This window comes from Apis mellifera, linkage group LG5 (assembly GCF_003254395.2).
Source record: "Apis mellifera strain DH4 linkage group LG5, Amel_HAv3.1, whole genome shotgun sequence".
NCBI classification, from domain to species: Eukaryota; Metazoa; Arthropoda; class Insecta; order Hymenoptera; family Apidae; genus Apis; species Apis mellifera.
Genome location: NC_037642.1, coordinates 11495392 through 11513770, shown reverse-complemented (window position 1 = coordinate 11513770; position 18379 = coordinate 11495392). Strand labels below are relative to the sequence as shown.

At 41.3% G+C, this 18379-nt stretch overlaps 1 protein-coding gene across 3 annotated transcripts in view; it reads left to right on the top strand.

The window, feature by feature from the left end:
• Positions 1-18379, top strand: part of LOC411116 (nephrin) — a 235484-nt gene that overhangs the window by 214585 nt on the left and 2520 nt on the right. For all 3 annotated transcript variants that reach the window (XM_026441039.1, XM_026441040.1, XM_026441041.1), the window contains 2 exons: positions 2736-3056; positions 12202-12432. In XM_026441039.1, coding sequence (XP_026296824.1) covers positions 2736-3056; positions 12202-12432 — 552 coding nt within the window. The remainder of the gene's footprint in view (positions 1-2735; positions 3057-12201; positions 12433-18379) is intronic.

Here is an 18379-nt window from a genome sequence, read left to right as displayed (position 1 = left end):
TTTAAAAAGCGAGAGAAAAGAATCGCTGACGCGAGAACGTCATTACCCTCGGCCCCCGATGTTGATTAAATAACGGCCAGTGTAACGAGGCGGCGCGCCGACTGCCTCGTGGGAAAAGGAAAATAAAAAATATGTATATATGCGTCCATTTTTCCTGTGGTTCGAATAAGTTTATAGAATTTTCGATCCGAATTTTCGTCGAAGAGAAAACCGAAGGAAAAGCGTCTTTTATTGGGTTGGCAACCAAGTAATTGCGGATTTTTTTTAGAAAATCAAAGACAATTTTTTCAATTTTGCAATGTGTTGCCCGTTTTGATCAATGACCTTTTGCCATCTTTCAGGCAGCATCGTAATCCCACGTTCGTAAAACTTGTGGTTTTTATTAGCAAAAAACTGAATCAGGTACGATTCGATATCATCATCGTTATTGAAATTTTTACCATTCGAGGAGTTTTGTAAAGACCGAAACAAAAAGTAATCAGATAGTCAGATGTAACAAAACATCCCAACCAAGCTCCAATAATTTTTGCCGAGTGACCAAAGTCATGATGGAATACAACACCTTTTCGATTTGTCGATTCGGGCCGCTTTTCTTCAACCGCATCGTTTAATTTCGTTAGTTGTTCGATGTAGACGACAGAATTGATCGTTCGGATGGGTGGTAAGAGTTCAAAATAGACAATTCCTTCGTAATCCTACCAAACTGATAACGAAACCTTCTTTCGACGAATACCAGCTTTTGATGTTGTTCGAGCTGGTTCACGTGGCCTGCTCCACCATCTTTTCCGCTCGATATTGTTGTAAACAACCCATTTTTCATCGCCAATTATCGGTCGTTTTAAAAATGGATCATTTTCATTACGTTTCTTTAGCAAATCGCAGCTGTTAATGCGTTGCGTTAAACGCTTTTCTTTCAGTTCGTGAGGAACCCATGTATCGAGTTTTTCAACATAGCCAAGTTGTTTTAAGCGGTTTTCAATGCACGTACGCGATACATGAAGCTTCTCCGCAATCTCACGAGTTATACCGTGACGATCCGAATCGATTATCGCTTTGATTAGGTCGTCGTCGACTTCAACTGGACGACCAATGCGTTTTCGTCTTCGTTTGTCAAACCAATTTTGACACTGCCGTTCTTTTAAGACTTCGTCGCCATAAACAGCGCGTAACTTTTCGTGAGCTTGCGACGCGTTTTTCCCTTTGCGGAAATAAAAAAGCAAAATACGACGATAATGTTCCTTTTGATTTTCCATTTTTCAACGAAAACTACGCAACCGATCGAAAAACTTTTTTTACCGATTGACAGCTGAATTGCCAATTATCGAATAACAAAATGTGTTTTACATTTGGACTACGCCAGCAAACCTAAAAATTCAACTGAAGCCATCTATGAGTGAAATCCGCAATTACTTAGTTGCCAACCCAATATATTCGAATAGGAAGCATGGGTTAAATTCACGAAATTCGAATAATGGCTAATCAACGTTGTTCCGAGCTAAGAGGACCAGAGTAGTCGAAAGTTCCCTTGCTCGAGTCAACGTGGAAAGATGAAAGCGAGTCATCGAGAATTCCTAGCCATCTTCCCTTTTATACCCTGTCAAACGAGAAAGCCTTTTGTTCAAGCCTCCCTTCTCCTTTTCTTTCTTCCTCTCATCTGAACGGTTAAATTTTCTAAAACGTATTTCATGCGTTTTCGAAAAAATTGAGAATCGAGAAAAGAGTGTCACTCTTTATGAAGTAAGGAAAATTAACGAAAGATGGAGAAAATTATCTTTGCCTTACCCCTTTTCCCTTTTGGATGTTGGACAACGTTAAAGGGATATCGGGGAAGATATCGGGGAAGATATCCTCGGGAAAACTGGTGGCCGATTGACAGCTGAATTGCCAACTGTCAAATAACAAAATGTGTTTTACATTTGGATTACGCCAGCAAACCTAAAAATTCAACTGAAGCCATCTATGAGTGAAATCCGCAATTACTTAGTTGCCAAGCAAAATAAATTGAAGAATCAGGGAATGAAGGGGCGATCTGTAAATAGGAAAAAAGAGCAGGAAGAAGATAAAGTCGAAGGATCCAAGGGGAGGACGAACGATATTTATTTTCGTATAGACAGCTGTCCGTTTAAGAAGCGAGGGAAATTTTATTTAGAAGCGAGAGAGCACGAAACAAAGAGATCCGTTAAATCCTTGCCACTCGTAGACACTCGCAAACATTTTTCATCCCTCCCTTCCTCAACCTGTAGAGCGGGCACAAAGCGTGTAATATTAGTGCAACGAACGAGAGAAACGTGGAGATTTCTTTATTAGTGTATCGCGAGATATATATATAAATTCGACCGATAGAGGAAATAATTTTCATCGTTCGTTTGATGGTGCGGTTGACAAAAGCTTGGTGATAATAACGAGAGCCAGCCCCTCCCCTCGTTTGACGAAGCTTTGGCGAAAGCTTGGGGACGGTAGAGCAAAGTAGCCGAGGAATATTGCGAGTTAAAAGGGCGGACCCCGGTCCGTTTACAATCGTAACGTTCTAAAGGGGCAGCCAAGACTGAAATCCTTTACGAAGCAATTTCACGCGCCGGCTCGTTTTAATATTCCGCAAGTACGTCAACTTTTGCCCCGCGAAATACAATACGACGAGGAGAAGGATTCGTCCCCGATAATTCGAGAGAAATATTTTGATCCCTCCATTTTCTGAAATGCCATTAACGCCGTTCAACCTTCGACCATGGTTTCAGGAAAACCGTTTCCGGTGCGCAACTGCACGCTCGCGAACCAGACGTACACCAGCGTCGAGGTGAGATGCGTGGCCGGCTACGATGGAGGTCTTCCGCAAAAATTCATCCTGGAGGTGTACCACGGCGACGTGGATTTCCTGTCCACCGGCCAACCCCTCTACAACGTTTCCAACGCCGACGAGCCGAGCTTCTCCCTCGCTGGACTGGAGGCTGGGGTCGAGGCGGGGGTGCACGTGGCCGTGTACGCGGTGAACGCCAAGGGTCGCAGCCAACCGGTCGTTCTCAGCGAGGTCACCTACAGGGATGCCGAGAAACGCACCGGTAAAAGAGAAATTGTTCCGCTTTTTGTGTATCTTTAAAATCGAGAGAAATTATGAAAAATCCGTCTCGTCAAAGTCGGTTGATTGAATTACAATAATTTCGACTCGCTTCTAACGAAAGAAACGTGGTGCGTAAGCTCTGATCGAAGAGAAACGAGGTGCGTCAGGTTGACCCTGATCGATATAGTGACCGATGTCGAGGGGATTAACAAAGCGTTCGGGGGGATTCGGCGAGGCAAGGTCGGTGCCTTGGCTCCTGCGCCGCCTTTGAAACGGATGGTAGCTGTTCCCGGGTGGGTGGTGTCAACGACGAGGTTAGTAAGCAAGACGAATCGCCACCCTCGAGACAACACGCCGCGAGACGTATGCACCACACCCATTACGTGTATACGTGTTACCTTAGGCCGTTATATATATATATACATCCGAAAATGATTCGTCCATAATTTTCGAAAATCGAAATATTCGACTTCTGTAAAGGAAAAGATAATAATAAAAAGTATTGATTTTAACACGGACCGTATGTTTTTAGAAAGGATGATTCTTTTTATTTCCAAATGCTATTGGTACTCTGGTTACAAACAAAAACGGAGCAACTCGTAAATAATCCTCTATGACGACGCGTTTATTCATTTCCATCGAATATCCCGACAGAGAAGCTGATAGAAAAAATGATCGGCGAGAGAGAGAGAGAGATAGGGGAGAAAGAAAAATGTAAAAAGATTTGTCGCGGATAAGTCGAGGCGACGTCGTGTGTAACACGCGCGATCGTAAATATCGTGGGATGGCGTGGAGTTTACAACGAGGTAAAACGGAGGGCACCAAATCAATTGTCAGTAAAGTGATTTACGGTCGCCGCGGCGTCTATCAATTTGCAAGCGGGAGATGCGAGCGAGCGCGCTTACCACCACCGTCGCTACTTACTACCCTCTCTCTCTCTCCGTCTGTCTTCTCTCGCCCAACCGACTTCTCGTACATCAACTTCTCGACATTCAAGAACAAACGACCATTACTTACGCTTTTCCTCTCTCTCTCTCTCAGACCGCATTTGATTATCTTTCGATTAGAGAGAGAGAGAGAAAGAACGAGACAAGCTCTCCTCTCGGCTATCCTCGTTGGAACTCGATCGGCGAAACGACAAGCCCGGCTCGAAAGTCGATTAGCGCGTAATTAAGACATTGGGTAGAAACTTGCGGCGTTTAAATAGCTCTTTCCTACGATTCCATCCCCTTCCCCTGGTTTTCATATTCGACGCCAAGTGTCGATAATTGGAAAAGAAAGATCCCTCTCCTTTTCTTTCTTCCTGTCAACCCTTCAAGGGTTAACCCTTCCTTCTTTCTTGGATGTGGCGGAGGGAAAATTTTTTCGCGGAGCAACGAGCATCGAATTAAGGAAAGCAATTACGGATAATGGTCCCAGCGGCACCCTCCCCTTCCCTTCTTCCCGTACAGAGAAGTATGGAGGAGAAGAAAAACGAAAGATAAGGATTGGAGAGAGAGAGAGAGATACGGATGTACAGAATGGTCATTAAGCGGCTGCGCTTCGTCTCTCGCTTCGTCTTGCTCGCGTGCCCTCCCCCTTTCCTCCGTAACCGGGGTCCGTCCGCGCTCGTCTTTTTGGACATTAAACCGTTTCGCGTGCGGTAATTTTCCCGGGGTCATTTTTGCCGCTCTTCTTGCTCCGTCGTTAACTTCACTTACCTCTGTTTACCCCTCCCCCCCTCTCCCCAATTCTCCCTTTCTTCGTCCGATTTTATCCCCATCCGCCGCTTCGACGAGGCCGCTTAACGATTAACTTAACCCATCATCGTCCCTCGAATCTTTCCAAGTCTTCCCTTGTCGCGAACGAACAATCTCGAATGGAGCAATAATGGATGGGTAGGAGGAGAATTATTATTATTATTATTATTATTATATAGATTCGAAGAGAGAGAGGGAAAGAGAGAGAGAAAGGGGCTTTCAAAATACCATAAATATTTCAACCGTGATTATTCCCGACGAATATCTCGTTAACCTATATATTAATATTTAAATTGGCAGAGTGGGGAAGAAAAAAGAAAAATTCCATTCCTCAAATTCGAGAGATATAATACATCTACCCATCTCTCTCTCTCTCTCTCGTTCTCATCGATCCCTATAAATATATATATGTATAAAGGGTGTTCCAAAATTAACGCAAGATTTGAATTTGCCGCCATAAGTTGTTGGCAACCCTGAAAAAAAGAAGTTTGAGTTATGCGATACAATACGTGTACTCTCTCGTTTAGATTTCTTCTTATGGGTTAGGTTAGGTTAGATTATGTTAGGCTAGGTTAGGTTAAGCTAAGCTAAGTTAGGTTAGATTAGGTTAGGTTAGTTTAGATTAGATTAGATTTGATTAGGCTAGACTAGGTTAGGTTAGGCTGGGTTAGGTTGATTAGGGTTACGCTCTGACAGCTGAGTTATACGATACGACACGTGTACTCTCTCGTTTCAGTGATGAGAATTGGCTCTCTAGATTGTTTGATTTAACACCATTAAATTTCTTCTTATGGATTAGATTAGGTTAAGTTAAGTTAGCTTAGGTTAGGTTAAGTTAGGTTAGATTAGATTAGGCTAGGTTAGGTTAGATTAGATTTAGTTAGGCTAGGCTAGGTTAGGCCAGATTAGGTTAGGTTAGGGCTTTGATAGCTGAGTTATACGATGCAACACGTGTACTCTCTCGTTTATATTTCTTCTTATGGGTTAGATTAGATTAGGTTAGGGTAGATTATGTTAGATTAGTCTAAGTTAACTTAGATTGGGTTAGATTGGATTAGGCTAGGTTAGGTTAGATTAGATTAGATTTGTTTAGGCTAGGCTAGGCTAGGTTAAGCCAGGTTAGGATTAGGGTTACGCTCTGACAGCTGAGTTATATGATACAACACGTGTACTCTCTCGTTTAGATTGTGCGATTTAACGCCGTTAGATTTCTTCTTATGGGTTCGGTTATGTTAGATTAGATTAGGTTAGTTTAGGTTAGGTTGGGTTAGCCTTGGTTAGGTTAGGCTAGGTTAGATTATATTAGTTTAGATTATGTTAGGTTAGGCTAGGTGAGGCTAAGCTAAACTAAGTTAGATTAGGTTAGGTTAGGTTAGGAGTTATTCGAAGTGAAAGATCGATGATCCCACAAGCACACGCGCATCGCAAGAGGAAATCAAACATCGTATCGACGAAATTCATCCACGATTATGCGGAAAGGCGATGAAAAATTGTATATTTGATTCAAATCTTCCTTTAATTTTTGGACACCCTTTATACATATACACATCCTCGATCCCTAGGAATCAAAGATACGCAGAAAGAAGGAACGAGCGCGTTCGAGCGGATCGCGTTGCTGGGTAAACATCTGCGAAATTGAACGCAGCGGAAATTCGTTTTTCCGAAAATTGTATACGAGGGAGAGCGATGGCCGAGAGGGAGTGAGCGTGTTTCTTGCAGCGAGAAAGCGGCGATTGGGGGGAGAGGAGGGGAACCGCGACCGAGAAAATTGAATTTCGCGATCCCGGCGGTTGTCGAGGGGAGGGAGGGAGAAACGGACGCGTGGAGGGGAGGATGTTAAACTAGCGAGTCGCGTGGCCCCCGTCGCGCGAGGCGACGACAGTTCGTTTGCGATCCCCCCCCCCCCCCACCTCCGCTTCGATCCTGCGTGTTTATACGATCGAAGGATATCTGAATAACGTATCCAGATGTAACTCGTCGCTCCGTGAAAGCCGATACCACTCCGTTACCGTTCAACGTGCGTCAATTAAAGGACGATGAAACCGACACGCGTTTCCGTAATTCCACGCATCCGTGCGCGGCTATCGATCAGCTTTTCAACTCGCTCTTGTAATATATCCGATTTTCCTGCTTAAACGGCCAATCGAAAACCGTCCGATTTTCAACGATTAGTCAACTTTGCTCCCCTCGAATATATAATCCAGTCGATCTGGAGAAAGGAAGGAAGGAACATTGGTGCATCGATCGATCGGTGGGATAAAAATAAAATTGTTGATTCTCGGGTGGAGAATTCGATCTCGAAAGGAAGAGGCGCATCGTCGAAACGAAACGCGGCCTAGAAAGGCGCATGTGCTGATTGTGTCTGAACCTCAAAATCCAGGTTCCGTTTTCTGATTCAATTCTCTTAAAACTCGGCTCACGAAGATCGAAAGGCGAGAACAAGTCATATAAATAATTCGTCACGAATCGTCTTCTCATTTGGAGGGAAGAAGAAAGAGCCAAATTTATTCTAAATTCCATCAAAGAAATCCTCCTGTTCGAAGTGAAACGATTATTATGGTCAAGCCCCTAAGAAATATTCTCTGTGATATATTCCAAGTTCATATGAAGGCGTAGCCTACCCAGTTATCCCCGACGGTTTCGTGGGAAATGGAAATTCCTCGAACGTACGATTTCATTCGTAACGCCGGAAGTATCGTAATTCCCGAGTTTAAATCCCCTGGACGGTGTCCGAGTGGTATTAAGCGAGTGATTGTACGCTCTTCGACCGAAATCTTTACATCTATCTGGCAATAACCAGCCACGTTTCCAAGACCTGTTCCCCTTTGTTCGAGATCCCACGTTAACGGACAATTGATCAAAGTTTCGAGTCGAGTTGAAATGAGAATTATGATCGGGCGAGAAGAGAATGGAGAAGGTTGTCGAAAATATAATTCGAAACGAGACGATGGTGGAGGGGAGAGGGAAGGCAAATCGATCCCTGTCGTATCTCTCGCGGAATTCCTCTCTCTCTCTCGGTTTCACGATTCTCTGCGGTTGAAAGGCGTCAGCTGCAACGAATTCTGAATCAGATTACCGCGACCCATGAAATTTCCTCAGCCCTTCTCGCGTATGCGCGAAACCTTTTCCGCGAGAAAATTACACGCATCGAACCCGTGACCTCCTCCTCTAAACGTGAATTTCGAATAAATCGAACCTTCTCTCCCTCTCTCTCTCTCTGTAATGGAACGAAGCATAATTTGAATAAGAGACGAGTAGCAACGGTGGAAACTAGCGTAATTTCGATGGCCCGCGGGTGTTCGGGTTGAAGTCGAGGGTGGAAGAAAGAGGGAGAGATTAGATAAAGGGTTCCATCTAGGTCCTACGATAATTGAGATTAGGATACTTGGCCTTAAGCCTTTCGAGCCTATCGCCACGCCGATCAACCTCTCCCTTCTCGATAAACGTTTATCACGAACGATCTCTCTCTCTCTCTCTCTTCGAGATTGAGGTAATTGCTCCTCGATTTCACGTATGCACACACGGTTTTCACAGTATCTCTCCTGTGTACACACGCGATGAAACGAGAGAAGAAGAGAGAGCAGTCGGTGACGAACTCTCGAGACTGATTGCAATTGAGAGGACACCATCCAACTTGACCGTATTAGCATCTCTTTGCTTCAAGCTTAACCGAAAGGGACGATTTTTTTAAAAACGCGAGAGAAGAGGAAAATCTCGCGTGTTTCGAAGAAAGTAATATCGTGGAAATCCCTTTAACGGGGATGGAATAATTTTCAGAAACGGGTGTAATCCGGGTCGAAAGCGATCGGTCACGGAGGGCGGAAAGAGATTCGCGTCCGCGTTTCATTAATTGAAAACGGTGTGCAAGGGGGGGGGGGAGGGGGGAGAGGGACACGTAAGTCGTCTTAGTCTCGGCGCGACATCGATTCGGGGTTAGCCTTTACGTTGAAATTAATCCAGGTGAGGCAAAGTTAGATCTGGCCTCCCCCCGGCTAAGCCCGGCTTTTCGGTGACTTAGCCGGGGCCGTATGACGTCCCAACCTCTCTGTCTTACTTCCCTTATCCCGTCCAATGAAACTTATCCCACGACTTTTACCTCTTCTTTTTTTCCCTTCTCTTGAAATTTCGCACGATTTATTTCGATCGATTTTTTTTTCTTCGACGATGAAACCGAATTCCACGATTTCCAGAGAATTTTTGGCGAGAGGGCGCGATTAGCGATCTAAACTTCGATCTAAACTCCTGAGTCGGGGATGCGCGATTTCCCCTGTTGGCTCCGTTAGACCAGAGATCCTCCGTAGAGGATCGGGAGAGCCCGAGGTTTATCTTTAGTACCCCCGGCCGCCAGACGTTTCTTCGCCTGGAACTCGATTAAACTTCCATTGCAACTTTTACGAGACATTGTCGGGGGCTTAGAAAAGGGGGGGACTGTACACGACGATAGGATATACTGCGCCCATTTCCTGCAGGACGAGAAGGCGTTAAAAAGAAGAAAAAGAAAGACTGGTAATTGATTAAAAAATTGCTCCGCGTCCTTGAATACGTATTTCTCCCCTCCGCTCTGCAACTTTAACTTTAAGAAAAGAATATACGTAATTATTATATAACAATTATATACTCGATCTCCTTGTCAGAATCTTCAAAACCATTCGCCTGCGATGTTTTATCCCACGAACCTCCCATGAGAAATGCAGCGTGTCTCGCTGGGGCAACCGATGTTTGGAGATTTCGAACAGGTTTATATCGAAGATATAAACCGTCGAAACGCAAACGTCGTACGTTAACTGCGTAAGCGCAACGCTTAGGTTTACACCTAAATCCTGGATGGCCGATTAAATCCTGGACTTTATGGGCCCTCCTGCGCATAAGTAGATCATATAAATATTAGGTCTACCGGAAAGTTGTGTAAGCACATGTTTATTTATTGCACGTTCGACTCTATATTTTTATAGAGCTTAATGTATACATACTGACGTAGCAAATAAACTGTAATAAAGTTGATTCACATTGGTCTTAAGTGTGAAACGATGGTATACCCATAGCGACTGATAAAGTTCATTTACGCCACTGTATTTCATACGAATTTCAACGAGGAAGAAATGCTACGGAAGCGTGTAGAAATTTATCGAAAGTGTTTGGTGAAGGTACAGTTTCTGATAGGACATGCGGAAGATGGTACGAAAAATTTGAAACGGGTGATTTCGACCTTTCTGACAAGCCACGTTCTTGGGCGACCATCTTTGATCGACGACGATGTTGTTAAGGCAACGTTGGAGCAAGATCCTTTTCCGACAACATCGGAGATCGCGGAAAGGCTTAATTCAGCTCAACGAACCATTTCTGACCATATTCGGAAGACGGGATTGGTGTGGAAGTATTCAAGATGGGTGCCACGTGAATTAAGTCGGAAAAATTTGGACGATCGAGTTATCGTTTGCACATCTCCGCTTGCTCGGAACAAAATCGAGCCCTTTTGGAACCGGATGATAACTGGGGATGAAAAGTGGATTACATGCAACAACAAGGGTAAGGAAAAGGGCATATTGTGAACCCGGAAAACCTAGCCGTTCCACCTCTGAACCAAATTTGACTCTGAATAAGAGAATGTTGCGTATATGGTGGGACATTCCAGGACCAATATACATTACGAGCTTTTAAAACCGAACGAAAAGCTCAATTCGGAGAAGTATTGTCAGCAACTGGATAATTTAAAGACAGCGGTCCGAAAAAAGAGGCCGGCAATGTTGAATAGGAAGGACATGATACTGCACCACGATAACGCCAGGCCACACGCTGCTTCAGGGACTCGTCAAAAAATTGCAGAAGTAGGCTGGGAAATTCCGTCGCACCCGCCATATTCCCCGGACACAGCACCCTCCGATTATCACTTGTTTTTATCCTTACAAAATTTTTTGACGGGCAAAAAAATTCAAAAATGAAGAAGATGTCAGACGAGCACTGGTTCAATTTTTCGCATCAAAATGATGAATCATTTTTCAAAAATGGGATATACAAATTGCTGGCAACAGATCGTTAATAATAATGGCAATTATATATTATTCGATAAAGTTAATTGACGGTAAGAAAAAATTTGTATTTTGTTTATTCCAAAAACGGACAGAACTTTCCGGTAGACCTAATATGGGCGCACCTGTGTCGCGTATCATTTTCGCGTGGAGAAAGTTTGAAACGATGGAGGAGAGATCGAATTCTTTCCTCGCTGGAGTTAAGAATTTAAAAAAAGGGGGAAAGTGGAACAGCTGGAAAGGATACGGTTTTGTTAATTATCCGACGAAAACAGCGGGCCGACTCCCACGCTATCAACCGAAACGTCACGCTTCCCTTTTTCCCTCCTTCGTGGGAAGCGAGAGTCGAGCTGCAAGATTTCGTCCGTTCTTTTTTTTCCTTTCTTTTTTTCCTAGTTTCTCGAATATTACAGAAGTATATACGAGAAAGAGAGAGAGAGAGAGAGGTGACTAATGCGCCTTCCAGTTCCCTCTAATTTTTTAACGCGCAAACATTTTGAATCGAGTCCAGAGCCAACTCTGGAATCCGCGCAAAGGCGGTTTGCAGAGGCTGTGCTCTCCTCGGATCTGTGTACGTGCACGGTTTACCGCTGCGCTGTTGTACGAGAGGGTGGAAAAAAAAGATGGAGTAAATAGCCAGAGAGAGAGATTAGAAAGCGGTTTCCCCTCCTTTCATAACTCGCTTACGATTAATTTCTTCTTCGATCGCGTTTCTTTTCCTTTACCTCTCGAGTATATGCTAAATATTTATTTATACAAAAGAAGAAAGAAAAAGAGAGACGAGTAATTGGAGGTAGTTCATTTGATCCGGTAAGTGGAAGTTTGTTATCCAATCCAACGATATTTTTAATCCAAGTTTTCGAATAGTTGGATAACTGATGACAATTAACACCGTAACGAATGGAACGAAATAAAACACGGAGGACTCTTGTTTACGCTCCGATATATTTTTCACCATCGTCCCCGATCGTAAATTTTCCACCTTTATCCTCCCAGAATATATATATATATATATAGAATTCGAATCTGTAAGAAGTTTAAAATTTCATCGAAGTTCGACCGAGATATTTTCGAGCGCAAGATGTTCGATGGACGAAAATAAAAGGAAGAGAAGAAAATTTAGGAGACACGTCCTCCTTTCGTATTATTATTTATAACGATTATCGAGGAGGAGGAAGTTGTATATTTCGTAATGAAATACTGTTATTAGGTCGTTTAATCGTGGATAATTTTGAATAAATTACGGTTGTCCATTTGTCAATCCCTCGTGAATTTCATCGAGCCTGAAATTCGCCGCTGGAATTTGTTAATTACGTTTAAACGCGTCATCCCTCCCCTGACTAACTGCTGCGAAATTACTCTCTGCCTCTCTGTGTTCAAGGACAAGACGCTGGGATCGTGTTGTCGCCGTTGATAGGGGTTGTGGTCGGGGCGTTGGTCACCCTGGTCCTCGTCATACTCGTGGTGGTGGTACGCGTGCGTCGGGAACGCGTGTCGAAGCCACGCCACGAAAAACCGGCCGAGCTGAGCGAGCTACCCCCTCAACAGTACCCGCTGCAGAACCCCCAGCAAACCGTGGAAACGGATCCGGACGTTATTCCAAATAAATTTGGTAAGTTTTTTGAATTTTTCTTCGGACAATTTCGAAAGCTTCGAAAGAAGAGGTAATGTATTGTTGTAGGTTTAAGATTCGATTCGTAGATTGGGATTAAGAATCTCGATGTTTCTATTGAGAAATATTGAAAAGAGAAGGATATCTTGTATTGAAGATGGTGTATTGAAGATATCCGGGTCTATTAATTTCACTATCCTTAGGAGATTCGATTGAGATTGAAAAATCTGGATGTTTCTATTGAGAAAGGAAGGATATCTTGGATATCTTCTCTGTATTGAAGATACTAGTCCATTAATTTCACTATCCTTAGGAGATTCGATTGGGATTGAAAAATCTGGATGTTTCTTTCTATTGAAAAGAGAAGGATATCTTGGATATCTTCTCTGTATTGAAGATACTAGTCCATTAATTTCACTATCCTTAGGAGATTCGATTGGGATTGAAAAATCTGGATGTTTCTTTCTATTGAGAAGGGAAGGATATCTTGGATATCTTCGTTTTAGTAGAAGATACTAATCCATTAATTTCATTATCCTTAGCAGATTCGATTGAAAAATCTGGATGTTTCTATTGAGAAGAGAAGGATATCTTGTATTGAAGATGGTGTATTGAAGATATCCGGGTCCCTACTAGTCCATTAATTTCACTATCCTTAGCAGATTCGATTGGGATTGAAAAATCTGAATGTTTCTATTGAGAAGGGAAGGATATCTTGGATATCTTCGTTTTAGTAGAAGATACTAGTCCATTAATTTCACTATCCTTAGCAGATTCGATTGGGATTGAAAAATCTGGATGTTTTTATTGAAAAGAGAAGGATATCTTGGATATCTTCTCTATATTGAAGATACTAGTCCATTAATTTCACTATCCTTAGCAGATTCGATTGGGATTGAAAAATCTGGATGTTTCTATTGAAAAGAGAAGGATATCTTGAATATCTTCATTTTAGTGGTCGAGATACAACGGTGTATTAAAGATACTAGTCCATTAATTTCATTATCCTTAGCAGATTCGATTGGGATTGAAAAATCTGAATGTTTCTTTCTATTGAGAAGGGAAGGATATCTTGGATATCTTCGTTTTAGTAGTCGAGATACAATGGTGTATTGAAGATACTAGTCCATTAATTTCACTATCCTTAGCAGATTCGATTGGGATTGAAAAATCTGGATGTTTCTATTGAAAAGAGAAGGATATCTTGGATATCTTCTCTGTATTGAAGATACTAGTCCATTAATTTCACTATCCTTAGCAGATTCGATTGGGATTGAAAAATCTGGATGTTTCTATTGAGAAGGGAAGGATATCTTGGATATCTTCGTTTTAGTGGTCGAGATACAACGGTGTATTGAAGATACTAGTCCATTAATTTCACTATTCTTAGCAAATTCGATTGGGATTGAAAAATCTGGATGTTTCTATTGAAAAGAGAAGGATATCTTGGATATCTTCTCTGTATTGAAGATACTAGTCCATTAATTTCACTATCCTTAGCAGATTCGATTGGGATTGAAAAATCTGGATGTTTCTATTGAGAAGGGAAGGATATCTTGGATATCTTCATTTTAGTGGTCGAGATACAACGGTGTATTGAAGATACTAGTCCATTAATTTCACTATCCTTAGCATTTGCCTCCGGCGTTGGAGAAACAACGCAGAAACTCTGTCGGATCTTTACTCCCCTAATTTCGCTTTATCCTCGGCGTTGTCCGGTTACAACAATAAGATCTCGATCCCTATTAATTTCGCTGTCCTTGGCTTTGTGCCTCGGGCACAAGGCAGGGTGCACGTAGGGAAGTAAAAGTCTTCAGTGTAGAGTGGAGTAAGCTCGATCTTCTAAAAGGACCTAAAATTCTCAGATTTTCGTCCTTTCGCCTCTGTATTGTCCATTGTGATCTCGATCCCTTCCAGCATCCAGATCTCCATGTCTATTAATTTCACTTAGCCTTATCATCGATGTTGCACGTAGCTCGATGGGAAATAAAAATTTAAAATCTTCGCTTCGTTAGTTCGAAAATACACAGTATCAGAATCTCGAATCTTTGTTAATTTTGCTGCTAATTTTATTCTTCAACATTGTCCAGCATCTCCATTCCTATTAATTTCATTTATCTTTATTCTCAGCATTGCAGAATGCACGTAGCTCGATAAGAATCCGATAGAAAGTAAAAGTCTCAAATCTTTGCTTTGTACAGTAGAATAATCTCAGGACCTAAAATTCTCAGATTTTCGTTAATTTCACTGTCTTTTAGCATTGTTCAGTATATTATAATACAATAAGATCTCAATTCTTATTAATTACTCTGCCCTTAGCCTTATCCTCAGGTAGGACAGCAATACACGTAGCTCGATAGAAGGAAATAAAAATCTCAAATTTCCATTTCGACGCAATATCAAAATTTAAAATCTCAGAAATCTCTTCGTTAATTTCGCTGTCTTTTAGCCTTCAACATTGTTCAGCATGCGATATAATCCAATAAGATCATTCCTATTAATTTTATCCTTAGGCAGGGCAGAATACACGTAGCTCGAAAGCAAATAAAAATCTGAAATCTTCACTTCATTAGTTGCAACAATTCGAAAACACAGAATCTCAAATCTTCTAATTTCGCTGTTTTTACCCTTCAGTATTGTCCAACATCTCCATCCTTATTAATTTCTCTTAGCCTTATCCTCAACATAGCTGAATAGGAATCCGATAGAAAGTAAAAAAAATCTATACTTCAATATCATATCTATATATATCATATCTATATCATATCTATACTTCATACTCAAATCTATACTTCAGAAGTACAGTAGAATAATTTCAGGATCTAAAATTCTCAGATTTTCGTTAATTTCACTGTCTTTTACCTTTCAGCATTGTCCAATATGCGATATAATAAGATCTCAATTCCTCTTAATTTCGCTATCCTTAGCCTTATCCTCAACATTGCAGAATGCAATATAATACAATAAGATCTCCATTCTTATTAATTTTACCCTTAGTCTTATCCTCAGCATCCTTGCTCGATAGAAATTCGATAGAAATAAAAATCTCAAATCTCCATTTCGTTAATAAATAAAAACAATAATATTCGAAAACGCAATATTAGAATCTAAAATTCTCGAATCTTTGTTAATTTTGCTGTCTTTTACCCTTCAGCATTGTCCAGCATCTCCATCCCTATTAATTTTACCCTTAGTCTTATCCTCAGGCAGAGCAAAATACACGTAGCTCGAAAGGAAATAAAAATTTCAAATCCTTACTTCGCTCAATAGAGAAGAATCTAAAATTTTAAATCTTTCTTAATTTCACTGTCTTTTTACCCTTTAGCATTGTCCAGAATCTCCATCCCTATTAATTTTACCCTTAATCTTATCCTCAGACAGAGCAAAATACACGTAGCTCGAAAAGAAATAAAAATTTCCACTTCGACGCAATATCAGAATCTAAAATTTCAATTCTTCGTTAATTTTGCTGTCTTTTATCCTTCATTATTGTCCAATAAGCGATATAATAGATCTCCATCCTCAATTAATAGAATAGAATAATTAAGAATAATTAATTATTCTTCCCTTAGCCTTATCCTCAGGCAAGGCAGCAATACACGTAGCTCGAAAGCAAATAAAAATCTGAAATCTTCACTTCATTAGTTGCAACAATATTCGAAAACATAGAATCTCGAATCTTCGTTAATTTCGCTGTTTTTTACCCTTGAGCATTGTCTAACATCTCCATCCCTATTAATTTTACCCTTAGCCTTATCCTCAGGCAGAGCAAAATACACGTAGCTCGAAAGGAAATAAAAATTTCAAATCTTCACTTTGACGCAGTGTCATTCAAAATCTAAAATTTTAAATCTTCGTTAATTTTGCTGTCTTTTACCCTTCAGTATTGTCCAGCATACAATATAATCTAATAAGATCTCCATTCTTATTAATTACTCTACCCTTAGCCTTATCCTTAGGTAGGGCAGCAATACACGTAGCTCGAAAAGAAATAAGAATTTCAAATCTTCACTTCGACACAGTAAAATCTAAAATCTCGAATCTTTCTTAATTTCATTGTCTTTTATCCTTCAGCATTGTCAAGCGATATAATCCAATAGATCTCCATCCTCATTAATTATTCTTCCTTTAGCCTTATCCTCAGGCAGGGCAGCAATACACGTAGCTCGAAATGAAATAAAAATCTCAAATCTCCTTCAGCATTGTCCAGCATGCGATATAATCCAATAAAATCCCAATTCCAATTAATTACACTGATCTTTACCTCATCCTCAACAGAATACACAATAGAAAATAGAATCCAATAGAATCACACAGAAAAAAAGAAACATTGTACAAATATAAATTCAATCTCAGAGCCCAAAATCTCAACCCTTCACCGTCCAAGCCCTGTACAATAATAATACATTCCTCAGGATCTCAAATCCCTATTCCATTAATTTCACTGTCGTTAGCATTTGCCTCCAAACCATTGCAAACAACGTACGACTCTCCCCCTAATTCCTCTTCCCTCTCCTCCCCTAATCCAAAGCACGCAGAGATATATAACCCAACAACAACATCTCGATCCCCCTCGATCAAGGGGATCGATCGATTCCTTAGAAAGAAGAATGGAGAAAAAGAACTTGACTTTCGATGAGAAAAGCGGGGACGGTTTCGGGGTTTCGAAACCGCGCGAAACGATCGATCGCCGGTCTGGATTTCGCTGGAATAATAGGCAGGAAACGTTCTCGCAACGCGCAGTTAATCTAATTGCGCTGGTTACGAGCACAGCCGCGATTTGTAATAGCGGCGTGTGTATATATATAGATTTTATTCAATTACCGCGGCTTACACGCGTGGCGCCGGCGGTATTTCATCCCCGACAAAAGAGATCGGGCCAGATATTTTCCGAAAAACATTTTCCATTCGCGAGCCATTGGATCGATTCGTTCGATTGTGCAAGAGGTAGGCCGCTCTTTTTAGATATGCCGTTGTACAATTTCCCATTTTCCATTTTCCATCATCCCCTTCTCCTTCCAACAAAAGGAACGAGAAAGAAACAGAATTTATTCGATCGCAGAAACTTTATCCATTCTCCTTATCGTAATATTAAAAATCCAACCTCGCTTATCATCAACAAAGAAGTAAACCTCGTAAAATATTGGGTTGGCAACTAAGCAAAAACCCGGATCAATTCAATTTTCTCTGTCATTATTTCGACGAGGATTTCCTCCTCCATATTCCAAATATGAAATTTTTAAAAAATTCCAACTACGATCTCGCGTATCTCAGGAATATTTTTATTGGGTTGGCAACTAAGTAATTGCGGATTTCAGTCATAGATTTCAGTTGAATTTTTAGGTGGCGTAGTCCAAATGTAAAACACATTTTGTTATTTGACAGTTGGCAATTCAATCGGTAAAAAAAGTTTTTCGATCGGTTGCGTAGTTTTCGTTGAAAAATGGAAAATCAAAAGGAACATTATCGTCGTATTTTGCTTTTTTATTTCCGCAAAGGGAAAAACGCGTCGCAAGCTCACGAAAAGTTATGCGCTGTTTATGGCGACGAAGCCTTAAAAGAACGGCAGGGTCAAAATTGGTTTGACAAACGAAGACGAAAAACGCTCTGGTCGTCCAGTTGAAGTCGACGACGACCTAATCAAAGCGATAATCGATTCGGATCGTCACGGTACAACTCGTGAGATTGCGGAGAAGCTTCATGTATCGCGTACATGCATTGAAAACCGCTTAAAACAACTTGGCTATGTTGAAAAACTCGATACATGGGTTCCTCGCGAACTGAAAGAAAAGCGTTTAACGCGACGCATTAACAGCTGCGATTTGCTAAAGAAACGTAACGAAAATGATCCATTTTTAAAACGACCGATAACTGGCGATGAAAAATGGGTTGTTTACAACAATATCGAGCGGAAAAGATGGTGGAGCAGGCCACGTGAACCGGCTCG